The following is a 27,725-nucleotide window of genomic DNA, read 5'->3' as shown; positions in this document are numbered from 1 at the left end:
TAGTTCATAATGATCATAATTATTCAATTAAATAAACTGGAATGATACCATAATTAAAAAATAGAGAATATACTTACCTCATTATTGGTCTAATAAAAATAGTAGTAGCATAACTATAAAAGTTGTTTTTGCCATTTTATAAAGATGAGACACAAGGCACTGGGAAGCTTTCTGTGCTTTTAGAGGCAAAGCTGCTCCTATAGTTGAAAGTGCATCCAGTCAAGGACATCCCTGACTTGGCCCAGCCATAATCCACCCCAAGCCATTTAGAAAGTGGTGGGATTGCACAAAGTAAAGATGAGTAATTCCATTAAACTACCAAGTGTTTAGTTCCTCTTTAATGGAAGAGCTGAAAAGTCTGGATCTCAAATAGCATAACAGGAAGCTCTGTGGATCATTATTTTTATTATTTATTTATTACATTTATACCCCACCTTTCTTTTTTCATGAAACCCAAGGCGGCTTACATGTGGTTCCCAGGCGGTCTTCCATCCAGGCACTGACCAGACCTGACCCTGCTTAGCTTCAGCAGGGAGCTGACCTTATGTGCCTTCAGACCATAGCCTGGGACCAAGTCATCTATGGAGTCACCCTTCTCTTAGAAACATTTTGATAGTACACACCCTGAAAACCCATTTCTGTTCCCACATCTGCAAGGCAAGCCCTTATATTGATCCCAAATCCTAAACCCATTTACGTGGACCTAAAAGCAGGCCCATGCATAGTTTCTTCACGTGATCAATTCAGCATCAAGGGATAACTTCCATTTGTGAATGGGCAGTCAAAATATACATCAGACAGATCCTTCAGACTACCCTCAAACACCATGGGTTTTTGGTAAGTCCCCTCACACATTCAATTTTATGTGAAACAACTTGCCTCTACCTCTTCTGTTTCAATGGAACTTTGTTTCCAAATAAGATCACAAATGCAAAACCAAGTAATACTATGTTATATCCCTCCATTTTATAAAGATGAGACACAAGGCACTGGGAAGCTTTCTGTGCTTTTAGAGGCAAAACTGCTCCTATAGTTGAAAACAGTGCATCCAGTCAAGGACATCCCTGACTTGGCCCAGCCATAATCCACCCCAAGTGATCTGCTTTATAGAGGATAGTCCTCTGTTGAAAGAGTCCTTTGTTTAAAGGGCTGTCTGGTTTAAGGATAAAGAACCAAGAGCAGGCGGCTTCAAGTTGCCCATCAACAGCAATGTGGAATGAGACTTTCCAAAATGTAATTACATTTGGTACAAATGTAAATATATATGCATATTTTGGGCCAGTGTCTTTTAAAAAATGACCATATCACTTCTTACAAATTAAAATGGTATCTTTTGATTGGAGAGGCATATTAAAAGTAGTAGTCCTAAAGACAGAGAAATGACTGGAAATATTTTGGTGTCAGCCTGTAAATTAGTTGCAAATTACTGGGAAAAGCAGCAAATTCAAGGAAAAATCAAGGAATTGGATATAGTAGTTGAGCACAGAGTGCTTATGTATAAGATCACATATTATAAAATGTTATGGGAAGGCGTAACAAATGCCAAAAGAAATGTATTAGAACCCTGACAGAAATTTATAAAATTCTCAAGTGATAATCCTCAAGGTGATTTTATTTATTAAATTTATATCCCACCCTTCCTTCCAGGAGCCCAAACAAAATAATGTTTGACCAGCAATATCATAGGCAATTTAATTTGAAGCAATTTGTGTAAGATCAAACCTAGGAAGTTAAGTTATAAAATACAATTTTCTAAATTGTACCCTGGCTTGTGTTATGTTAAAGTATGTCTACAGTGTACCTTTGGGTTTAGCCTCCCTCTTGCTGTTCTTCAAAATGGCACATTGATGCTGATCTCAAGGAACATCCAGTCATTCAAGCCATGTGTCACTGGCCCTCCACCTTCAGTAAGCAGCAGACTTTTTGACTCCATGTGGGATTCACTGACTCTTCTTGAAGGGCAAGTTACCTGGCCTATCCCCATACAACCTTCAGCTATACCAAACCCAAGTTCTCTTCATGTCTTCCTCTTCAACTCAAACTGAGTCACAGGTTGTTTTTTCCAAGTTCTGGGTTGTTGTTGTTTTAAAAAAATCACACCTTTCATAAAATCAAGAATGCAACACTATAAATTATTGAACTTTTTTGCAATTTTCTTTATTGAAGTAAATCTCTCATACGTAATTATACTTCAGTAAAACCTCTGGGACGTCTCTTTGCCACTCTTGAATTCAAGACCTCCTTTTGGCCCAGTGCTACAGTGAAATGACTCCAGCATTACAAGAATCTTATTCCAGCTCCAAACTGAACTCCATCACATATTCTGGAAAAACAAAGGAGATAAATTAGTGTGGTATATAATGCAATAAGCATTTTTATTGCTATTTTAATTTGAGAACACACTGTACATTTTGTTGACCCTTAACATACCTTTCAGCTTAATACTTTGCTTAGTTTTAGGTAGCTAGTTAAAGATTACATTCTGCAATACTATGCACACTTACCTGGGAGTATGCTTCATTGAGCACCATGGAATTTATAGCTAAACACACAAGGATATGAGTATGCTATAATTTTCTTCTTCATTAAGCTTGAAAATTAGTTAGAAGCCTACTAAAATATGCTGACACCAGATTGCATTCTTCATTTTCACCTAATTAACATCAGTATTTATGATTCTGAAACTGCTTAAAATTGGAAGGTGAATCCTCATTAAATACAGTTGATGATGCACTCTAGAGATTAAATTGTGCATCCTTGATGTGAAACATACACTTCCTGAGAAGAACAGGTTTTCACTCTAGAAATTCTCCTAGATTCCCAGGAGGCAGATGTGACCAAGAGTGTTTACCATCAGTTGCATCTCATACAACAACTGCACCCCTTCCCAGAGAAAAAGGAACATGAAACTATTTCATGCTTTGATTCTTTTATGAATCAATTACTTCAGTGTGCTCTGTGGGACTGTCCCTGAATGCTACAACTAGCATACAACCAAGTTAGGGCAGCATACAGGGAAAAGACCACACCAATTCAAACTCAGCTGTACTGGCTATTAGTTTCTGTGCATGATTCAAAATGCTGTATATAACCCACCTATATAAAGCCCTGAATAGCTATGTTTTCCCTGTATCAGCCTATGTACCCTCTTTAAAATAGGTAACAGTCATCCTCTGAGTCCTGCTTCTGCAGAAAGTATAAGTAAGGACTCTTTCTGTGACAATACTACTATCATTCTCTTTCCTGGGAAACCACTAGGCAACAAATCTGTATAGTTTTAGATAATGGGTGGGGAGGGAGAATCAGTAGGTCTTTTCAGCATTTTAGTTTTTTCACCTTATAGTTTTGTACCTGACTGGACCTTGAATAATTTAGGATATAGAACTTTTTTGTTCTTAATGAATTTGGGAAGGGGTATATATTGGATTTTACTATGTTTTGAAGGTGTAAAATACCTTGAGTATTCATTAATGATTTTTTAAGATAAGTATTTTTAGGTAGAAAGTTATTTAGAAATGTGGAATAATTTAACAAACCTGTCTCCACTTTGTACTCCCATAGGGATACAGTAGTTGAGTTCTAACCGAGCAATATTTCCAAGTCGGAGAACTACTCCAGCACCATAAGACCATCGGATACATTCTGCTAGTTTACGAAGATGAGCCTTAGGACCTTCACCTGAGAATGGAGACAAAGCCAATAAGAATGGGAATATAACTAAACATTTTCATGGCAGTAGTCCAAGCTTTCTTCCACTATAAGGCAATCAAGTATTTAAAGAGACTCAAGTTTGAAAAACATAATTCAGTCCCACCAGGTACAGAATACACCATTTCCAGGAGAAACCAGTATTTTGCAGGATCAATATAAATGCCTTAACACACACACACACACACACTCACTCTCTCTCTCTCTCTCTCTGATGTATTTGATTCTTACCATAATTAAGGTTGCAGAGGTTGCCAGCATTGAGAAAGAAGTGTGTTCGAAAGAGATCTCCAAAACCACCTCGACCAGGCCGGAAAGGGAGAGGGGTGTACATATGTAGACCTCCAGCCCAATAAGCTTCACCTCCCAGGTAATCACCTACAATAGGAATGTAACATAAAATATTCCCTACATCCAGATATCTGAAGGACACTTTAAAATAAAATTCAGAAAAATGCTTCCTCGGTCTCTTTAGACTAATTAAACTCTTATTCCATAATTGTCCATTCAGGCAATTAACTATTTCAGTCAATGCCCAATAAGCACTCTGGTTACAGCCAACAGTTCTGAAATTGGTTCTGTGATTAATTGCTAACAAGTGGGACCTGTACCAAAGTGTTGCAGTGTAGAGTGCTTCGGATCAGAATTTCAAACACTCCATTCCACTCCCACTTCCCTTGATTTTCTGACCCCCTCCCAAAAAAATAATCAATATTCTGTGCCCACTAAACACGCTCAGTCCTCATTTGGCTATTTGGGGGACTCAAGCCCCCAAGGGCTTTTCTTCCACAAACCTTGGGGCTCCCTGAAGCCTGCCGATACACTACTCTTGTGTGTAGATGGTGCTGTTTTGGCTACCTAAATTCCAGCACTCAGAGGATTATGTTCGCTCTTAGTTTACATGATATAAAACTTGTTTTCATTGTATTCATTGCCAAAAATAGGAAATGATTAAAAAAGAGTAAGTGCAACTTATTTTGGTGATAAAAGGAGTGATTAATTAAAAAAAAACAGTCATAGAGTACAATTTTGTTTCACATATATATATACACAGAATATATATACACACATGCATGCAATATGTCTGGCCCTTGTACGTTTCTTAGCTGCAAGGCAGATGCACTGAGAAGACAGGCTGTCCTCTTACCTTTGATATAGTACATGCACATTTCCTAACACCTTACATATTGGGCCAATACAGACATAACATCACTTCCACTTGTCCCTTCCTCTCTTTAACACAAATTCCCTTCACCAGTCTTTAATAACGTGTAAGTGTTACTTTGGCACTGGTGTTACTATTGTCCATGTTACTCTGGACTCTCTTTAAAAGGATTTGATATGCTCCTATACAGATAGTTTGAATCCAATTGCTGCTAGGATTTTAGTTGCCAGAAACTGGAACAGTAATGTTATCCTTCACTTTTATAGAATGGTTCTGGTATGTTTGGAAGATTGTAGAGATGGCCAAGTGTACATGTTTAAACATGGTAGACAGAAGACAGTCTATTTTTCTAAGATGTAGTTCCCTTTTACTGTCCTTGAGGGACTGTCAGGAGGTATGGTTCTGATGGTTCTGAGAGTGAGCTAGGAGAGGGGGGCGGCTGGACTGAGGTGTCTGAAGAGGAGGGGGAAGATCTTGAACAGACACCAGACTCGTTTCTCACGCACTCCCCCCTCCAGGAATGTGCTACCGTTACAGACAGGGGGGAGGAGGAGGACCAAGGTCGTTCAGCTGCAGAGGGTAGAGAGAAATCGCCCGACGTGTTGGGCCAACCCCCCCACTTCCTACCATCAGGCAACGCGGGGGACGGCTCGGGAGGGACACGGATGAAGCTGTCGGAGGAAGAAAGAGAGAGACGTCGCAGAGAACGTCTCTGCTTTATTTGTTCCAAGCCAGGCCACCTAGCCAGGGGCTGTGAGCTGAAGGGAGACCGAACAGGGCCGTCGGGAAATGGAAGCACCCAGTCCTAGTGCAGGCCGGAGGACTGGGGGCAGCGCTATGCAAAGGGCCTCCGTTAACCCATCCCCCCCTAAAAGGAGTTCTAGTATTACCCATTAGGATTACAACTTCCACAGGAGCGCAGTTCAACTCAACAGCGTTGATCGACAGTGGAGCCTCTACAAACTTCATCGATACCGCCCTAGTCAAACGCCATCATATCCCGTATCGGAAACTAGATGCTCCCTTATCAGTGGAGACGATAGATGGCAGACCATTAAAGTCCGGGGGGGTCACTAGAGCCACTGAGGATTTGAAGCTAGAGATCCCGGGGCACGAAGAGTTCATTTCCTTGTGTGTGTCGGATCTGTCTAACTTTGAGGTGATTCTGGGAATGCCATGGTTGATAAAGCATGACCCAAAAATAGCCTGGAGAGAAGCAGTCATGTGGTTTACGTCCCAGTATTGCCACGAAAATTGTCAGCCAGGGAAAGCAATAAAAGCCCTAGCAGGAGTGGTGCAGGAGGTCAAGGAGGTGACCCTCCCCTCGAAATACCTGGACTTTGAGGATGTGTTCAGTGAAACTGAAGCTGAGGCTTTACCCCCCCACCGGCCGTATGACTGCGCTATCGATTTGGTGCCAGGAGCGAGCATTCCAGCAGGCAAAATCTACTCCCTCACAGAACAAGAGAGAGTAGCTCTGAAAGAATTTTTGGAAAAGAACTTGAAGCGAGGATTTATTCGTCCCTCACAGTCGCCTGCAGGAGCCCCTCTACTCTTCGTGAAAAAGAAGGGGGGTGAGTTACGACCCTGCAATGATTATCGCGCCCTCAACCAAATTACCATCCCGAACAGCTACCCCCTGCCCCTGATTCCAGAGTTATTAGATCGACTACGGTCTGCCTCAATTTTCACAAAGTTAGATCTGAGGGGGGCATATAATTTGGTCCGAATGAAGGAGGGACATGAATGGAAGATGAGTTTCAACACCCCTTATGGTCAATTTGAGTACCTGGTCATGCCGTTTGGGTTAAATAACAGTCCAGGAATTTTCCAGAAGTTCATGAACGAAGTGTTTAGAGACCTCTTGGACCAGTACGTGGTTTGTTATCTGGATGATATCCTGTTATTTTCAAGGAGCCAGTCGGAGCATGACCAACACGTGAGAACTGTGCTGGGAAGGCTGAGAGAGAATCACCTATATGCCAAGCTGGAAAAGTGTGGCTTCGACCTGTCTTCCCTGGACTTCCTTGGATACCGAATTTCAGCAGGGGGAGTGGAGATGGATCCCGGAAAGGTGAGCTGTGTGTTGGATTGGGGACAACCGACCACCAAGAAAGACGTGCAACGTTTCTTGGGCTTCGCCAACTTCTACAGGAAATTCATCCCGGGCTTCTCCAAACTAACCGCCCCCCTCACAGACTGTTTAAGGGGAAAAGGGAAGTTTCAATGGACATATCAGGCAACAAGAGCGTTTGAAGACCTGAAAGAGAAGTTCGCCTCTGAACCTATCCTACGCTTTGCTGACCCGACCCGGCCTTTCGTGGTGGAAGCTGACGCCTCGGACCGGGCGATCGGGGGGGGTTCTCTTGCAGCCTGACAGGGGTGGGAAGGAACTGCACCCGTGTGCATACTACTCTCGAAAGCTCAAGGAGGCTGAGAAAAACTACACTGTGTGGGAAAAGGAACTTTTAGCTATCAAAGACGCATTTGAACACTGGAGGCAATATTTAGAGGGGGCTCAACATCAGATAGAAGTACGATCTGACCACAAGAACCTTGAGAGCCTGCAGACCGCTCGGAAATTGAACCAGAGACAGATAGGCTGGTCGCAGTTTTTCGCCAGGTTTAACTTCAAAATAAAGTACCACTCCCATACAGAAAATCAGAGGGTGGATGTCCTATCCAGACAACCCCAATACAAAGACGAAGAGGCTGACAACCCCCCCCCAACACATCATCCCACCAGAAAAACTCACGTTAGGAGCCTGTCAGCCGTCCTGGGAAGAAGAGCTCAAGGGGGCCCAGCAGGGGGATCCAGACATACGACATTACATCCAGGAAATGGAGCAGAGCATGGACTCAGAAGTAAGTTTCCACTGGAGGGATGGGTTGTTGTGGTTTAAAACTGCTAGATATGTGCCAAAAGGAGACTTCAGACTCAGAGTGTTGCGTCAATGCCATGACAATGCCACAGCTGGGCACTTCGGCATTTTTAAAACCATTCAAAATGTAGCTAAGGATTTTTGGTGGCCTCAAATGCGCAGAGATGTTGAGAACTATGTAAAATCCTGCGCCGTGTGTTTGAGGGCGAAGACAAGTACGGGAAGGCCTGCAGGGCTGTTGGAACCTCTAGTCACTCCAAAGGGGCCCTGGCAGGACCTCTCCATTGATTTTATAACCAATCTACCCAGGTCACAAGGAATGACTGCTATTTTGTTGATTGTGGATTCATTGACTAAAATGGCCCACTTCCTTCCTTGTTCTGGGGCCTTGGATGCAAAGGAGATGGCAAAGGTGTTCATAAAAGAGATTTATAGATTGCATGGGTTGCCAGACAGCCTCGTCTCGGATCGAGGCACTCAGTTCACAGCTAAGTTTTGGAAAGCCGTTTGGAAGCAGCTGAAAACGGAGCTAAGGCTCTCCTCCTCTCACCACCCCCAGACTGATGGGCAAACCGAGAAACTTAACGCAGTTTTGGAGAGATACCTGCGTTGTTATGTATCTTACCAGCAAACTGACTGGATTTCCTATTTACATGTTGCAGAATTCGCCTACAATAATTCCGTGCACACCAGCACGGGGCAAACACCCTTCTTTGCTAATTATGGATTCCATCCCAAAGCTTTTCCCAGCCGCTCAGGCAGTGGGCCAGTACCCATGGCCGAGGAGTTTCTCCAGGAATTACAGGCAGCCCAGCAAGTGTTGAAACAACAATTAGACGAAGCCAAAAGGGAATACAAAAGAGTTGCTGACCAACGTCGGTGTGAGGGGGCCCCTCTCAAGGTGGGCGATCAAGTGTGGCTGTCGACCCGCTTTCTTAACATGCTGGGTAAGTGCAGAAAGTTGCAGGATAGGAGAGTGGGACCCTTCGAAATCCAGGCTCAAATAAACCCAGTGGCTTTTCGTTTAAAGTTGCCAGAGACTTTTAAAATGCACCCAGTATTCCATCGTTCCTTACTAACGAAGGCCGCCCCTCCCAGTGAGCTAAGGCCGATTGAACCTCCAGGGCCACCGATGTTGGTGGGGGGGCAAACAGAGTTCGAAGTGGAGCAGATCCTGGACTCCAGGAGAAGGAAAAACCAGCTGCAGTATCTAATTCATTGGAAGAATTATGGGCCAGCCGACAGATCCTGGGAAAAAGCAGAAGACATTCACGCCCCCATTTTAGTGAGAGACTTTCATGAGAAATTCCCTCATCGCCCCAAACCAACAGGGTGGGAGGGAGTACGGCTTGGAGAAGGGGATAATGTCAGGAGGTATGGTTCTGATGGTTCTGAGAGTGAGCTAGGAGAGGGGGGCGGCTGGACTGAGGTGTCTGAAGAGGAGGGAAAAGATCTTGAACAGACACCAGACTCGTTTCTCACGCACTCCCCCCCTAGGAATGTGCTACCGTTACAGACAGAGGGGGAGGAGGAGGACCAAGGTCGTTCGGCTGCAGAGGGTAGAGAGAAATCGCCCAACGTGTTGGGCCAACCCCCCCCACTTCCTACCATCCTTTCCGAATCAGAAGGGGAGGAGGCAGCCGCCCCCCATTGCCCCGCACCTGAAGACAGCTAAAACGGCGCCAAAGAAAAGAGGAGGGAAGGGGCGTAGATGTGGGCAGTTTGAGGCGGAGTGAGAGGATCCGGCTCGAAAGCCCCCTTGATAAGGAATGGGGAGGGCTGGAAACTCTGTTCTATCAACTCTCTTCCATGCCGCGGGTTTTGGTTCATGTTAAGAGTTCATGAGGCGAAGAAGCCTATGTCTGGAAATTACTCTAATAAAAACTGATTTGCTTTCATCAAGTGATTCTGTTCTTGAGTCCCAACCCGGGCACGACAGGGACAGATACAACTTGGATACTGATACAAGTTTTTCCTTGCTGTAAATTAATGACACTCTAAATCCTTTTTTATATTTGATTCTACACTGCATTATATTTTCCCTATGTCTAAGATGGCAATAATGTTAGACAACACTGATGCTGAATTTGTTTACAGCATTATTATATCTTCTATATTATAATAAAAAGAGGGGGGAAACAGGGTTTGAAACTATTTAGTGACCCTGGCCAAGAAGGAGCCCAATTAGTGTTAACAGTAATACTGATGTAATTCATACCCCCTCAGGGACTGGGGAGGGGGCACAGAAGGAAGGGTTTGGGCAGGGCACACAGTCTCATAGTCCACCCCCATCTTCTTAACAGCTTTGAAAGCACTGCCAAGAAAGTGGCATGTAAAGCTGAGTAGTAAGTAAAGAAACCCACAGCTAAAAGACCAAAATATTATTGTATATTTTATACTCTGAAATCAGAGGGGAAGTTAATAAAAAATTAACTAAAGTCTGAATTTACAACTGCAAACTGAAGTTAGCTATTTTTAAAAAATCAGTATGTGGCTGATATCTTTGTCTCCCCAGCCCTTTGCTGTTTTGATTTATACATCACATTGTGGAGTTTATGGTCAAAAGAAGGGAAAAGTATTTTAAAATAAATAGATTTACATAAGGAATATTTTAATTCCTTTATGAACTATTAGTACAACAAGATCAGACACCCACTACCTTTAAAAATGGAAAAAATGACAATTTAAAGCAATTTTAAAGCCAAGTAGTGAACAAATTGATGCAGCTGCAGAAAACTAAATTAAAAGTAGTAACAAATTGGAACCAGGGTTGGAGGTCCCCCACCAAAAAAAGCACACCTGCTATGATACATTGTTTTTTAAATGTATGTGTGTAGTTTGTGATATAGCATAGAGATTTGCTATACAAATTGCAACGTCCAGAAATCCTACTGGGCATGCTTTTTGGAACTTAGTCTACATTTATATCCTATTCTTCTTCCGGGAAACTTCAGAATGGGTTATATATGGCTCCCAGGTAGTCTCCTATCCAGGCACTGATCAGGCGGAGATCTGCATAGTTTTCTAAAAATGCAACAGCATCCAGTGTCCTCAGCCCATCATTTGGGTCCTGGTAAAAATATTTAGTTATATAATCCACTAAAAAAGTCTCATACCTTCACTCTGAGGTCCTATGCTGTACATACTGAATCCACGCACACTTGTTGGTCCACCAAGATAAAATCTAAAAGAAAAAAAATAATCACTACATATAACTAAGTGTTCTAGCTAAGAACAAGAATGAAACATTACGTTGCCAAAATACAAAGCATTATACAAAATATATATTTTGTTATTTTAACAGTTGTTGTATTATTCCCCTGCCCATGCTTCAACTGCGTCGCACTGTTTCCTCTGACAAACTGGGTTCATGGGACAAACCCATGATCATGTTTGTGAGCCAATATTGTCAGATAGCTTCTGATAAAGACTTCATTATCTCCAAACCAAAACAAACAATCCAGGCACTTCACAGTCTTCCAATTACTAGCTACCAATCTAATTTAGAACATATTTTCTTTTTTATATTTTGACAATTTATAAACCACTTATACTTAAACCAATCTCCAAGTGGTTTACAACATAGATTAAAACATCTTAAATAAATAAATGCCAGAGTATTTCCATAATCTATAGGACCCAATTAAAACTAAACTAACACAATTAATATATGGTTGCAATCTCTGCCAGCATAAGATCACTTCCTAAATGGACAATCTGATGCGGTATCCAAATTCTTTTGTTCCAACTCATAACAAAAGCCAGAACGCACATCATACCACAGGAATGCCTTTTAAAAAGGCACCTGGATAACATGTTCTTCATCCACTTTCGTAACGTATGAGAAGTTCTACCAAATGAATGGCAACCATCCCATAAGGAGTCTTCATGGCATCGCCTTCTATACATGAGAGGCGATAGTAGATTTGCTCCAGGGATGATGTATTCACGAATATACACACAGCCAGTGGAAGATGTGTTCTAGCTTTAAGATGCTGCATAGGAAGTACAGATATCTCATCAAAACTGATAACCTATACAGCCAAGAAATTCCAAGACCAGTAAGCATTTGACTATCATCCTCTGTTAGAAATCTTTCCATTTGCTGTATCAAAATTGTACATATCCTTTTTACCACTATGCTTGCTTATTTTAAAGAACCAAATAGGAGTACCAGTAAAAGCTAAATTTCACTACTACTACTACTACTACTACTACTACTACTACTAAACACTTCAGCTATGCTGTTTTGTAGACCTGGGACCTCCACATGCTGTTGGACTCCAGCTTCCAGCAACCCTGCCAGCTTAGCCAATGGTGAGGCATGATGGGAGATGTATTCCAGCAACATCTGGCGGGCCACAGGTTCCCCACCCCTGCTCTAGACTATGGAAACTAGATATGACAGTAGTAAATCTGTGTTTTTAAACATCAATTTCCAGCAATTAGCAAGCTTGGGAGAATCTAACTTCAGCACGGGGAAATGCAGAACCTTACTACTGCTTATCCTGCTACCTCTCTCCCAGAGCGCATTCCTCTCAGACAAGCACACTTCTGGTGCTGAGGAGTAACGTGCCAGGTAGGTGGTGGTGGCAGCAACAACAGAGTACAAGGAGATATGTTACAAGTAGGCAGAAGACACTGTACTCCTTAACCACCTACCCATTTTTGCTGTTAAAATAGTCCATCCCATCCTTTCTATGTGATCAGGGTATATCTGTGTTTAACCATACAGATGTGCCACTATTGCAACTAGTCTGGCCATCAATTGCTAAACTCTTCTAAGTAAAGTAAGGCTACCAACAATGTAGCTTGTTTTGGAAGCCATATAAATGAGCTTTGTTAATAAAAATACTTAAAATTATATTTGCAATGTAAGAGATGGTCAGTATATGCCATCTAAAATTGAGACAAACTATAGGCAAACTCTTCAGGAAAGCAAACTGAATTACTTGCCTATCAGCAATACTGGACGGTTTGTCTCCAATAGGAACCAACATTCCACTCCAGAGAGAAGCTGAGAAAACCTTTAAAGAAACATGCATCACAGATTGAGTATAAATGTTAGAAATGTGAATCCTCAAATGCAGATATGAGGCATATTTGGTGGTCTTGTCCATTAATAATGAAATACTTTGAAGTGGTGACTAGATTAATTACACTAATATAATAACCAATTATGATATACCTTTGAACCCTAACCATTTTGTTGGGTTATTTAGATAACCAAATTAGACATAAAGAATTGGTATGGAACTTAATTGTTGTTGCCTGTATGTGAATAGCCCCAAAACAGAAGAACAAGCTACCACCAATAATTAAAAAATGGTTAGTTAAAGTTAGGAGCTATAACACAAGGTCTGAGCAAGTGATATCAATGAGATTAAACGGGAAACCTATTAACATAACCATCATCCAAGTCTATGCTCCAACGGCAAACACAGAAGAAGAGGAATTGAAGAGATTTTACACAGAAATATGGGAAGAAACTGATTACACACCAAAACAAGATGTTCTGATGGGGGCTGGAATGCAAAAGTAGGGACCAGAGAAGAAATAGGGATTGTGGGGAAATGGGGCTTAGGAGACAGAAATGAAGCAGGAAAAAGACTTATTGAATTCTGTGAAGTCAATCATTTGTTTCTTGCAAACACAATTTTTGAGCAACCAAAAAACAACTGTACACATGGACATCACCAAATGGTCAATATTGGAATCAAATTGACTATATAATTGGTAGCAGAAGATGGAGAAATTCCATACTTTCTGCGAAAACACCACCAGGAGCAGACTGCAGTACAGATCATTAACTGGTAGTATTGAAAATCAGAGTAAAGCTAAAGAAGAAGAACAACGCAATCATAATGCCAAAATACAATTTAAATAACATCCTAGAAGAATATAAAGATCAAATAAGGAGCAGATTTGAGGCTTTAAACTTAGTTGACAGGGAACCAGAAGAACTATGGACTGAAGTCAGAGACATTATCAGGGAAGAATGCAAAAAAATACCTATAGTTAAAAAGAGAGAAAGACCTCAATGGATGACTGACGAAACTCTTAAAATGGTTAAAGAGAGAAGGAAAGCAAAAACAAGGGGAGGCAGAAACACAGTCAGAACCCTAAATGCCACAATACAGTACCTAGTACGTAGGGACAAAGAGAACTATTACAGTAGTTACTGTATAGAAATAGAAGAGGACACCAAAAAGGGAAGAACAAGAGCCCTGTTCCAAAAGATTAGAGAAATGAAAAGGAAATTTAAACCAAGAGTAGGGATGTTGAATAATCAACAGGGGAACACACTGACTGACTGACATGAAATAAAAGGAAGATAGAAGCAATACACTGAAAAACTCTATAAAAGAGATGCAAGGATGACAGATTCATTCACAGGGGAACCGTATGATGAAGAACCAAAAATTGCTTTTACAATACTTGGAAGAAACAAATCACCAGGAACAGATGGCATACAATAGAGTTGCTACAAGCTACTGAGACTGAATCTGTCCAAATTTTGACAAAAAGTTGTCAACAAATATGAAAAACTAAACAATGGCCCACAAAGGGGATCACAGGGAATGCAGTGATTATCAAACTATTGCCTTAATATTCCATGCAAGTAACGTAATGCTCAAGATTCTACAACAAAGGCTCTTACCATATGTGGAGCGAGAAATGCCAGATGTCCAAGCTGGATTTAGAAAAGGAAGAGGTACCAAAAATCATATTGCAAACATATATAGGATGATGGAACGGACCAAGGAATTTCAGAAGAAAATTACTCTGTGCTTTAAAGATTACAGCAAAGCCTTTGATTGTGTAGATCATGAAAAACTATGAAATGCTTTAAAAGAAATGGGGGTCCCACAGCGTCTGATTGTCCTGATGTGCAACCCAGTCTGGACAAGAGACTACTGTAAGGACAGAATATGGAAAGGGTGTGACAGAGGAATGTATTTTATCACAGGGCTGTGGAGTCGGAATCGTGGAGTCAGAGTCGGGAGCAATTTTGGGTGGAGTCGGAAGAAATGTACCGACGAGCCCAATCCCTGGGGCTGATGGGAGTTGTAGTTCAAAAAAGTAACTTTTCCAAGCTCTGGATTCACCTAGTGGTGATGAAATGCCTTGTGCTACCATTTTACTACAGTAAATTTGTTATTACTAGTTAATATACATTTGCCATTTATGAAGGAGTCGGAGTCGGACAGTAGAGAAACAGAGGAGTCGGAGTCGAAGGTCTGGCGTACTGACTCCACAGTCCTGTTTTATCTCCCTATTTGTTTAATCTATACGCAGAACATATCAAATGGAAAGCAGGATTGGACCAAGATGAAGGTGTGGAAATTGGAGGGAGAAATATAAATAATTTAAGATATGCAGAAGATACCATACTACTTACCAGTAATGATTTGAAACAAATGCTGTTGAAAATTAAAGAGCAAAGCACAGAAGCAGGACTACAGCTGAACGCTAAGACGACTAAAGTAATGACAACAGAAGATTTATGTAACTTTAAAGTTGACAATGGGGACATTGAACTTGTCAAGGATTATCAATACCTTGGCACAGACATTAACCACAATGGAGACAATAGTCAAGAAATCAGAAGAAGGCTAGGACTGGGGAGGGCAGCTATGAGAGAACTAGAAAAGGTCCTCAAATGCAAAGATGTGTCACTGAACACTAAAGTCAGAATCATTCAGACCATGGTATTCCCGATCTCTATGTATGGATGTGAAAGTTGGACAGGGAAAAAAGCAGATAAGAGAAAAATCAACTCATTTGAAATGTGGTGTTGGACGGGAGCTTTGCAGATACTAGGGACTGCGAGAAAGATGAAACTGAGGTTATCATACTTTGGACACATCATGAGAAGATATGATTCACTAGAAAAGACAATAATGCTGGGAAAAACAAAAGGGAGTAGAAAAAGAGGAAGGCCAAACAAGAGATGGATTGATTCCATAAAGGAAGCCACAGACCTGAACTTACAAGATCTGAGCAGGGTGGTTCATGACAGATGCTATTGAAGGTCACTGATTAATAAGGTCGCCATAAGTCATAATCAACTTCAAGGCACATTTCAAGCATGTGATTCATTAATTATATGATGTGTTGAAGTAACAAACTTAAAAAAAGAGATTCTTTCCTGAGGAACTTTTTTTTGCTATGTTGCCCTTTTTTCTTTCTAACATTTCCAGTGCAAAGTAAAAGTTTCAATGAATTCATAACAAGCTGAAAGGAGAGGGTATATAAATGACATGGTGACTCTTTATAGACTGGCACCGATTCCTTAGCTACTTTCATATTGTGAATCCTTTTAATAAGACACCTTTTGAAAAAAATCAACAGGACATAAGCAGTTTGAGTTCTCTGGATTGCACCTATACACTGCAAGTTATGTTTGGGATCCAAGAGTTGCTTAGTCTAATGCAAAGGTTTTTGTCGTTTTCTTTCTCATCCACACAGAGATGAGGAAACCTTCTTGTCATATCAAACTGCTTTTCAAAACTCCCTCAAGTTTCAAAACTTGTGACAGTCCTTACACCTGCATTTCTTCTCTTGGAAAAATGACACACGCTCTACTTGTTTCATATTCTACTATAAATACTGAACTGATTTCACACTGAGCTGCTAAATGCTGTGCTGCAAACAATTTACAACTCAAAGCAAACAACAAGATACTTCATTTACTTTTTTAAAAGGGTACTCTTAGAGGAATCATTCCCTCCCAATAGCACCTGTTGAACGTTTGCAAATACTTACTGAATCCCACAAAAGCTGCTTATTCAACTGAAGTTCAAAGTCCTCTTTCAGAAAGCTCACATCTCCACCTGTATAGCCAGCCAACTCCTAAAACATCAAACAGACCTTTATTTGAAGATTGTGATGTATAATTTGATATTAATTTAAAAAATCCACACCTAATCTATTTTCCTATCTCAGTACTACTATAAATGAAACTGAGTATTGATTTGAAAATTTTGAAGGATAGTTAAATTAGTTAAATAGTTTAATTATTTTAAAGGATAATTAAACTTCAGGATACTGAAGTGTATGGAAGTTTAACAAATGTTGCCACATCTTGTATATCATCCAGCAGACTTAACACCCATCCAAATCTATTTTACTGAAGCCAATAATACCTGATTTATTTTCAGCAAAGCACCTCGTCTGGGCAAGATTGAAGAATTACGAGAATCTATTACCATGGCATGCTATAAACAAACAAACAAAATGTTTTAAGGTGGGAAGAGTCAACTGTGACATTCTTTTTTAAAAATAAATTATACACAGTCTTACTGCAGATAGATAAGTTATTTGCCACTAGTTGTTTAGGCAAATATGCTACTAAACTCTTGACATGTCAAAATACTGCATAATCAAAATAATGTAGTAATGAAAGTATATTCTATATATATATATACACACACACCACATGCACACACATATTTTCTGACTAATTATCAATAGTATTTTAGTTAAATGTTTTCATTCATTAATAAAACATTGCAGCTCTTATTATGAATATATTATCTGCCATTTCAGCTATTAACTTTGTAAGACATGTTGCAATGCCAAGTTCCCATTGTACATGAAAAACCTCCTGCTAATAAAAACCTTTTGTACACCACCCTGAGAGCTAGAAAGCTATAGGGCGGTTTAGAAATCTAATAAAATAAAATAAATAAAAAATAATAATAATAGGAACGCTGTGTCAGTCTTGCCCTTAAGTGTATCCTCACCCTGAACTGAACATAAGAGAATGTCTGCATCAAAGGGGTATGCTGTGAAACCTTTTGACAAGAATGTAAGTAAATCATGTTCAGTTATCTAAAATACACAAACATAAAATTATATAAGTAAATTGATAAAGATACTGTCATTAAATATATTCTCTCTCTCTCTCTCTCTCTCTCACTCACTTTCACTCACTCTCACTCTCTCATATCCTCGTCCAGCCTAGTAGACTAGAATTTCTATTGATCTGGGCAAGAATTGACAACAGCTGTCATAATGAACCATTATTTCAGCACTAAGTGTATCTCATCTTGCATAATTAATTTGGCATTGTTCGTCAATATTTATATTACTTTAAAACTCATATTCAAACCTAATGTTCAAAACTGCAAAAACGTACAGACACAGAAGACTTGAGCGAATGTCCACTTTCTTCTCGAACAGAAAATGATGCAGTTCTTGCGAGACACCCAAGCTCTCTCCAGACACCTTCCCATTTTAACGAATGGTTGGTCTTCCATATAGGAAACTGTAAAACAAACAATTTTTTAAAGTTTTGAATGAGAAAAATATTTACGTATTTTTAACATCTTCCATATTTATTTATATTTATTTATACATTTATAGGGAGGGGTAGACAGAAGCACTGGGTTTACTGCCACAACAACCAATCTAGAAAAGCTAACAGACCACAGAAGCTGCAGCTAAGGTGTTTTGTTCTGGCCAGCTCCTCTCAGAGCTTTGAACAAGGTCAGGTGCTAGCTGAGTCAGCTGTTTTTTTGTGAGGAAGGTGCTGAGCTGCTCCAAGGAAGTTGCTAGGCTCCGATTAGGACTGAGGCAATGGACTGGCTTCGCTTTATAAGGGCAGGCTTCAGCAAACTCAGTAAGGTCACAGAGAAATAAGGCACTGGGATACTGAAATATGTGCTAAGATTTGTGCTGCAACAACAGAGCAGGGAAAATATCAGTGGCTGCATGCGCTTCATTTTTAAAATGATGCCTTAGAGAAAGAAAGGGTTAGTCCATCAGGTCTAACACAAATATCTCCTCCCTTGTGGTTAAGGTGTTGGACTATGACCTAGGAGACCAGGGTTCGAATCCCCACACAGCCATGAAGCTCACTGGGTGACCTTGGGCCAGTCACTGCCTCTCAGCCTCAGAGGAAGGCAATGGTAAACCCCCTCTGAATACTGCTTACCATGAAAACCCTATTCACAGGGTCGCCCATAAGTCGGAATTGACTTGAAGGCAGTCCATTTCCATTTTGAGTTCTCTGCACTTTTGCAAAGATCTCATGAGAGAATTTTGTGTAGGTGAGGGAGGGGCAGTTGGTAGACAGGCATAGTCACCACTGATAACCAGATTTGTGGATATCTCTCTCCAGCCAACAGTAGACAAGTAGTGCTATTTTACCTACATTGATTTCTGTTGATATTCCTCTATCAGTTTCACGAAGAGAACTCCAAGGAAATTGTCCAGTTACTTTATACAGATTGAGAGAAAAGCTAGAAACATAACATTGAGATTTAAGATTACTACAACAATGAAAGAATATGAAATACATATGCGTAAGAAATCAAACCTATGGGACTGTTTAACTTTAGCTATGCCAGATAAAATAGCATCCTGTACTCAGCAAGCAGGACAGAGCTTCATTACTAACAGGGTAGAAGCCTAGCCCCAGTTATGCCCTCAAGCTAGCACTGGATCTAACCTATGGAAAAATTACTTGCACTATAACTGTTTAAAATCCTTTAATTTTTTAAAAAGCTAGTAAGTTGGCTACAGGACTCATACAACAGTCATTATTAATTAACTTAAGAATTAGCTCATATTTAGATGTTTTTCTAACACTACTGAACTTTTGAGGAAGTGAGCAAAGCATCTTGCTATTTAGCTTCCATCTTTTCTTTTCAGCTAATGCTAAGACGAGTATAGCATCATTTTTTTTCAGAAATATAAATCCAGTGTGTGCTAACAGCTCTATAAACACCACATGCACAAAGATAATGAAAGGCAACTCAGTTTTTTCACCTATCCCATCTGCTCATAAATTTTCAGTAGTATTTGTTAAATCTTTTGCAAAATAGCACAATTTAATGATGAAAATGAATGCGTAAATTGGCTTTTTTAATCAAATAGTTCTATTCAGAAGCTTACTTGAGATAATCTTGGCTGCCAGCACTTTAAAAGACAGCTGCTATTGAGTGTTAAGCTGAGTTGGCACCTTTGTACAACTATCTGCATTTCACTGTTAACACTGAAAGTAAATTAATGCAGAATAAATTCCAATATAATATTTTGCACTCATGGCATGAGGAATGCATACATGTGAAAAATACAGTTGAGTGGATCACTCAAGCTGGGCTCCTGGGCTTAAAGTTGGATGCTTAAAAAAGTCAGTTATGAAACTGACCATCCATGGGAATAACTCCAAAAAGCCCTACAAAATTTGGGCACTAACATCTTCTACCAAGGCCTGGTGCTCAGCAACGCAATGCCAGAGGACTGTTTTTTCCAGTGGCTGCTACCACCCTGGCATGGCAGCAATAGCAGTAAGGGGGCAAAGGAAGGACTTCATACGTGACTCTGAATGCCTTCAACAGTCACTGCAACCAAGAGATCAGAGAATCAGCAATATCTGATATCCTCTGCCTGGTAACTCCTACAGCAGTTAAGAAATGTCCTATTCGAGGAACAGCATAGGAGAGAATGAAAACTTAGAGGAGTAAATATGTTTTAACTGTTCTCCAACTTTACTGTGTAAACTGCCTTGAGAACTACTTTCTTGGAACTAAAGTATCTAGTCTATAAGTGCAAAACACTGGGTTCCATCCAGTGCTGCACCAGCGGGGTTCTGTTCCTACCCCCACACATGCCCCAAATTCTGCTGTGGAGGATCCCCCAACCCTCCAGAGCTAATTTTGAGGACACACAGGATGGCTGGAGGGGGAAGAGGAAACTTCGTTCACATGCATTGAAGCCTGTTGCACCAGCAGAGCTGCAGTGCTGGATATGGGCCAGTACGCTGCAACTTGCCTTATGATATGTACAGGCGGGCCCCGCTTATATGGCAGGTTCCATTCTGGACCTCCGCCGTAAAGTGGAAATCACCGTAAAGCGGAACCCCATTGGATATAATGGGGCACGTCGCGCGAAAATGCTGCAAAAGGGCAAAATCGGCTTTAAAAAAATGAAATCAAAGCCGCCGCATTAGCGGATTGCCAGTAAGCGAAGCGACGGTAAGCGGGGCCCTACTGTACTAACGATTATAGCAATGAAAGCTGAGATTAACCAACTTCAGTGTGACTTAACTATAAATGAGAGAAAATGTATCGAGTATTGGAGTCACTGTCTTAAGTAGCTCATCTTTCAAAAATGGGGGTGGGGGAAGTTATGCAATCTGATCCTATGCATGTTTACTCCGAAGTTAGTCCCATTAAATTTAATGGAACTTGCAGTACAATCCTATGCATGTCAACTTGGAAGTTAAGTCCCATAACTTTCCATTAATGCTGTACCTTATACCTTTTGTATAATTTGATACTGTTTTTATTGTTTTAAGTTTTATACTGGTGATTTTATTGTCTTTTGCTGTACACCTCTTAGAGACAGTTTCAAGAAGTGGCCTAGGAATTTTTCTAAATAGGTAAATAGATGTATATGGCATTGTAGCCTTACAATATTCTGAAGATATCTTACTTTCTTTCAAAGTGACCAGGCTGTGGTTTGAAGAAAGACAGGCCATATGATGTTTCCTTTGTGCCATAGGAGAACTGAAATGTTACCTTCTCAGCACGTCCAAAGATATTAGGGAGCTTGAGCCCAAGTACCTGCAAGATCCAGAATAAGAATCGAGAGTTGTACAACTTTGCCAAGACACTTGCACACATTTAAGTGTTTTATATAGTTCTTCGATGAGCTCAATTTTTTTTAATTGCAGCAAAATGACAACTCAATCTTTTTGTTCTTGTGAGCAAGCAAACTGAATATTTCCCTTAGAGGGAATATAAAAACATTTATTTTTATTGATATCTGTTCTTTGTTCTGCTTATCTGGGAGAACAGTCCCACTAAGTATTTCAAATTTTGCTTCTAGCATAGCGCATATGAGAAATGTACTAGACAACCAACACATACATACACGGAAGCACAGGCCACTGCTCATGGCCAGCACTAGGGTTGAAGGGCTGCGTGGCAAAGTGGTGTCCTATCAAAACCCCTAGGTTGGTAGCTGCCCCATCACTGCTGACACCTGCTCTGGAGCCCCCTTTTAAACATTTTATCTCACTATACCACCATCACCTCTAAGACTTTGGCACTGAGCAGGTTCCAGAAGCCACCTTTGTTTCCCCCCACCAGAAAAAAAAAGTTCCCAGAAGTTCCATTTGGGAGGAACGGAAGATAAATATGACCACTGCCACAGAAAGCATGGTACATAGAGCTACAATGGGGACAAGTGAGGGAAATTCACTTTTTGTAAGCTCCCTTGCAAAAGCTTTACAACCCATTACTGTTCTTGCTATTTTAAGAAAGGGTAAATTTTAATACCCACACAGTTAATGTTATACTTAAACTAACTAACATTTCTCCAAATCCCTGGGGAATTTTTGCTATATTCAAGTAGTTAAAGTGTCTCACTTTTTCATTACCTCAACTTCTCCCAAACAAACAGAAAGATAAATTACATTCCATAGGGAAAATAATGCTCATATTGCTGTAAAATGTATGAAAGAAATCAAATCATTCTAGATTTCTCAAATTTTAATTGTATAGCTTTAAAAAAAAATTTCATGCAGAGCTGTCAATCACATTCTCAATTTACAAGAGCATAAGTTCTTGCAAACATGTAAGTTTCCTGAAAGTAAGCTACAAACTTCAACTCAAACTTCTATTCATTGAAATCATCAGGTAAGATTGTAAAATAGTAGGTAGTCAACTGGAAAAGGGTATTTTCAGCTTGTGATAAAATATTACACATTTATGATCTCATCTTATTTGTACACAATGCAAGTATTCAAAAGACCAGAAATTCTTAGGGCAACAGTAGAATAACGGCAGAATAAGCAGAAAAATTGAACACATGCATGTTTCAATGATCTGAATGGAATATCATTGCAAGTAATGAAATTCTGCACTGTGCCTTTAAATTCTGCACTACACATTTAAAGCGGTATCACACCACTTTAAACCATCATGGTTTCCTCCAAAGAATCCTGGGAACTGTAGATTAAGGGTGTTGAGGCCTCTATTCACCTCAGAGCTACAATTCCCAGAGTTCCCTGGGAAGAGGGATTGACTGTTAAACCACTCTAGGACCTGTAGCTCTGTGAGGGGAATAGGGTCTCCTAACAATTCTCAGCACCCTTAACACACTATAGTTCCCAAGGTGCCTTGGGGTAAGCCACGGCTATTTAAAGTAATATAATACAGTTTTAAATGTATAGTGCAGATGTGGTATAAATGTATTTAGTATTGAAGAGCAAGATCTGTTTTACCAAAATTAACTAAAATCATTTATGATAAACTGGCATATATCACATCACAACTCAAGTTACTACAACTTATTAAGCTGGACATACCATGCTCCCTTCATTATTGCCAACCATAGTATTATAACTTCCAGTTAATCTTCTTAGTTCTGTTACTTCAAATGTTACATCTAAACCATTTGGAAGGGCATCATCTCCTAAATACATAGACATATTAGTAAAGAATACAATATTCATTTTTTTAAAAAAAATGAGTTTGAGCTTTCTAATGGTTAAAATACAGTGTTTTTTATAATATTTTAAGGAACATATGTAGTAGCTGAATTAAGTTCTCACAAATAATACACCACTCAGAAAGTCCCCCTCACAGAAGGCAGTACTCAAAAAGGATCCATCCCAAACATTTAACTTTCTACACAGTAAACACTGTTTGGTTCGAACTATGGACACCTATCAGTGGAACTGGAGATTTAAGCCCCAACATCTAATCAGGACAGGAGCAGAGATCTGTGTCAGCCTCTTATAATGTTTACTTTTTAGTACTGGTTTTTCAGCTTCAAATGATTTTTAAGGGACAGTCTATATCAACCCTCCCCATTCCATTGGCCTCCAGAGGTTTGGAACTACAACTCCCAATATTCCTGACTACTGGCCAAGTTTGCTGTAGCTAATGAGAGTTGGAGTCCAACAACATTTGACGGGCACCAATCTGCTCTAGATGGTGGCAAACAAGTACAGCATTTTAATTGTGGGCAAACTCAATACCCAGGCCCTGTCATTGGAGTCGGTAGTGCCTTGGCAATGTCACCAACTACACCCTTTATTTCCCCATAGAATTAAATGAAAGCAAATGCAACCTGTCACACTGAAGGATACTTTGCTACCCCAAAAATTATATATTGAAATAGTAGCTATTTCCCTTGCATTCTGTATTAGAACTATTGGGAAGAACACGGGTATAAAACAATCTGTCCAATCAGAGGGGGCAATATCCAATGTGAGTTGCTAAGTGAAATCAATGGACTTGTTACTTAACTCCATTGATTTCAATTAGTCTACTGAGTTACTTAGTCGGACAGCACCCTGTGTATTTAAAAATGACACAAACTAGACAACTGTAAATCTATACTAAAACTCATGGAAAAACAAATCACACTCCCTGATAATTACCTTGACAAGTATCAATTAGAACATCCACTTGTCTAAAAATTCCTAGACGGAGGAGCTTTTCACGAGCTTCATGAGACTTCCTCATAACCTTCAAAATATTTAAGGTTTGGTTTTGCATTTTAATACGACACAATGATTAAATGTTATCATCTATCAGATCCATACTCTGAACATCATTCTTTTACACACTATAAAAATTAATACCAAGTTATATTTTGGGGGCTCTGTATTTTCATTAGACAAATGGGATTTCCAAGCCACAGGAATTTTAAGATTAGATCTTAACTTATTTGGATTACTTATTCTTATCAGATTACACATTATATACCAGATTTCCCAAACATTTTATCAATAGCACATCAGTAAGGACCTACAAATTCCATTCCCTTTCTCAGATTTGTGCATGACAGTCATATACAAAAAATACAGCTTAACAATTTACCAATCTAGTTCCCATAATCAGATATAAATGTTTTAGCAATCTTGAAGTTATAAGTGAAAGCAATGAAAATCCAGAACATATTATTATTGATAAACATAAAGTTTATTCATTCTCTCATTTAAGAATTAAGCATGTTTTGTATAATTTGGGCTCCTGCTGGGAGGAAGGACAGGATATAAACCAAACAATAAATAAATAAATAATTTCATGGTAGCATGCACAATAAATGAAGCTTTGATTCATGTGATCACTGTTATTACTTATAAAGTAGCAGCTGAACTAACAGTCTAATTCACAGACTGGATCTCATATAAACCAGTTTATCACCCAACCCCTACATATATAATGCACAGGCTACAATGCCAAGTTTAGTTATATATACAGTAGGGCCCCGCTTCCCGGCGTTTCGCTTCCGGCGTTCCGCTAATGCGGCGGCTTTCGTTTTCCTTTTTAAAGCCGATTTTTGCTCTTTTGTGACGTTTTCGCATCATTTTCGCACGGTGGCCCCATTATACTCCATGGGTTCTGCTTTACAGCGATTTCCGCTTTACGGCAGGGGCCTGGTCCCTAACCCGCTGTATAAGCGGGTCCCTACTGTAACAGAAATTCATGGGGCTTACATCTGCAAGGATAGGAATGCAGCCTACCACCACATTTATACACTTGAGCATCTGCTTATAAAACACACCTATGATTCTGGTACAGTATGTTTTGCAATATTGTTTTGGCATAAAATGTGGGTAATGTCTAGATTTGCATGGTATACGATCCTGCTGTGTCAAGGCTTTATACTAGTGTTCCTCTGAGTTGCTGATAAGCTTGTTTTCTATTGGGGCTGGTGTTTTATGTATTGATTTGTGTTAAATTTTGAAGGTTATTTTTTAACATTTTGGTATATTTCTTAAGTTTGGTTCTAAGTTGTCAAGAAACTATTCTGTGTTAGACTTATCCAATAAAATAAAAAAATAATCATATTAAACAAAGATGCTGACACTTTTTAGATAAAATATTCAAGCTTTTGAGAGTTTCAGAAAGCATGCCTAGCGTCACTACTTACATCAATGAGGTTTTTAGCCTTGAAAACATCACAAATTTCATACATGATGATGTCATCTTTAGTCCTTCCAAGTCCATCAAAGTGCACATGTTGAACCACAACCTAAAGATAAAGATCATTATCTTTAAACTATTAGCCCTGGAAACATTTCAAGACAACTAAAATTTCTACTAGCCTGAAAACACAATGGTGACATAACTTATAAATGTTGCATTACAATGCAACAATTCCAAAACAACACAGAACACTTTCTCATCATGAATCAAAAATCAAGAATTTTAAGTGCTACAATAAGAATCCATAGTAAACAGGATTTTGTATTATTTTTGTGGATGAAATGTTCATAAACCTCAAATAGTAATTTATTTTATTCTTTACACGTTTACAAATACCTGAAGAGAATTCTTAACCACTAAAACATAAGAACTTTCCTCTGCCTAAAATCATGACATCACAAATGTCTTCTCTTGCAATGACTGCAAACTGTTAGTCTTTGAGCACCATCCTGTACCACACATGCTCAGAGTAATAGCTTTATGCAATCCCATCTGCCTTTCTGTGAACTGGTTCTTGCAGCACCTGGGCTGCAAGACTTATGGTGCTCCTCTTCCTGATGCATAATCGCTTGACACCAATTATTTTACTCAGAATACTAACAGGGTATACTAGACATATTTGTTCCAACTCTCCAGGATTTTTATTCCAAACATGGAATTTTAGACTTAGCTAAACTATATCAATAAAAAGGCCTCCCATTCACTTTTAAACTAATAAGAAAATATAGCTCAGCATGCTTCCTATAACTACTCCAAGAGGACTAATTGTGCATTTTGATAAACGTGCATTTTTTAAAAAAAACTATTCATTACATTTTGATCTCCAGGATTGAATTTATACAATTTCCCACATAAAAAGATCAGTTGGCTTTGTTGGACTTGTACCTATTTTCTTAAAATTCCAACACTATTTTCAAGTAGCAATCAGAGAATATTTAAAATGGAAGAAAATAGATTACCCCAATACTCACATCTTTATTTTCAAGAATTTCTTGTTTCGTTTCTGGTTCAACTTCAACTAGTTCAGCTTCTTCCCCTATAGCACCAAAATCAGGTCCACTCATTGGAAGAGGTTCCAAACTCTGAATAAGATACAAATTCACCAAATATATCAACTGAGTAAATTATTGGGTTCCATTTGTAAATGGTATTTTATGTTTTAATGTTTTCAAGTACTTATTTTTTAACCATTCCGTCTACCTTACCATGCAAGGATTCAAAGTTGTGTTCATACATTTTATATCTTATTCATGTATCTTTTAGGCCAAGTGTGGGGAACCTTTGGCCTTCCAAATGTTGCTGAACTACAGCTCTCATCAGCCCCACAAGCATGATGACCAATGGCCAGGGATGATGGGAGCTGCAGTTCAGCAACATCTGGAGAGCGAAAGGTTTCCCACATCTGTCTTATGCAGTTTCACTACACATACTAGTAGTAACAGAATGATAGTCACACCCAGTAGATGCACTGAAAGTGACAGACTTACGTTACTTAACTCCAGTTATTTCAATAGTGCACTTTGAGTATGACTAATGCTGGATACAGCCCATAATGTATACCACATAATATAAACCCATCAGCTTATACAGTTTTACATTTTTCAGCATACGTTTTTATTTTATAGTGTATGCTGTCAGTATAATTGGTACCTAGCGAATAAATATCTCACAGAATACAGCAGGCTTCTTTACTCAAGCAAGACTTATCACTAAGATTTTAAAACAAGCATATATATTTAGGAGTAACCTGCATTGGTCATTTATTGGAATGTAGTCCTCATTCCACTGTAGTAAAGATCCCAGGCTGCTGGGTCTTCTGTCATTTCTAATGTTTAAGTTCACTTTAGTATTAAGAACATAAGAACATAAAAACATAAGAAGAGCCTGCTGGATCAGGCCAGTGGCCCATCTAGTCCAGCATCCTGTTCTCACAGTGGACAACCAGGTGCCTGGGGGAAGCCCGCAAGCAGGACTCGAGTGCAAGAACGCTCTCCCCTCCTGAGGCTTCCA

At 39.6% G+C, this 27,725-nt stretch overlaps 1 protein-coding gene across 1 annotated transcript in view; it reads right to left on the bottom strand.

Annotated features, from left to right (window-relative positions):
- Positions 1 to 2,130: 2,130 nt before the first annotated feature.
- SAMM50 (SAMM50 sorting and assembly machinery component) overlaps positions 2,131 to 27,725 on the bottom strand; it is a 30,250-nt gene continuing 4,655 nt past the window's right edge. The window contains exons 2-15 of the mRNA XM_061582363.1: positions 26,687 to 26,797; positions 25,660 to 25,761; positions 24,161 to 24,248; positions 23,081 to 23,187; positions 21,202 to 21,332; positions 18,917 to 19,004; positions 17,900 to 18,028; positions 16,905 to 16,976; positions 16,525 to 16,611; positions 12,712 to 12,782; positions 10,872 to 10,939; positions 3,940 to 4,086; positions 3,537 to 3,678; positions 2,131 to 2,323 (exon numbers count right to left, since the gene is read on the bottom strand). Coding sequence (XP_061438347.1) covers positions 2,278 to 2,323; positions 3,537 to 3,678; positions 3,940 to 4,086; positions 10,872 to 10,939; positions 12,712 to 12,782; positions 16,525 to 16,611; positions 16,905 to 16,976; positions 17,900 to 18,028; positions 18,917 to 19,004; positions 21,202 to 21,332; positions 23,081 to 23,187; positions 24,161 to 24,248; positions 25,660 to 25,761; positions 26,687 to 26,797 — 1,389 coding nt within the window. The 3' untranslated portion in view covers positions 2,131 to 2,277. The remainder of the gene's footprint in view (positions 2,324 to 3,536; positions 3,679 to 3,939; positions 4,087 to 10,871; positions 10,940 to 12,711; positions 12,783 to 16,524; positions 16,612 to 16,904; positions 16,977 to 17,899; positions 18,029 to 18,916; positions 19,005 to 21,201; positions 21,333 to 23,080; positions 23,188 to 24,160; positions 24,249 to 25,659; positions 25,762 to 26,686; positions 26,798 to 27,725) is intronic.

Source organism: Rhineura floridana, chromosome 8 (genome assembly GCF_030035675.1).
Source record: "Rhineura floridana isolate rRhiFlo1 chromosome 8, rRhiFlo1.hap2, whole genome shotgun sequence".
Lineage (NCBI taxonomy): Eukaryota > Metazoa > Chordata > Lepidosauria > Squamata > Rhineuridae > Rhineura > Rhineura floridana.
The sequence above is the reverse complement of the archived record's forward strand: the minus strand, read 5'-3'. Positions and strand labels throughout refer to the sequence as shown.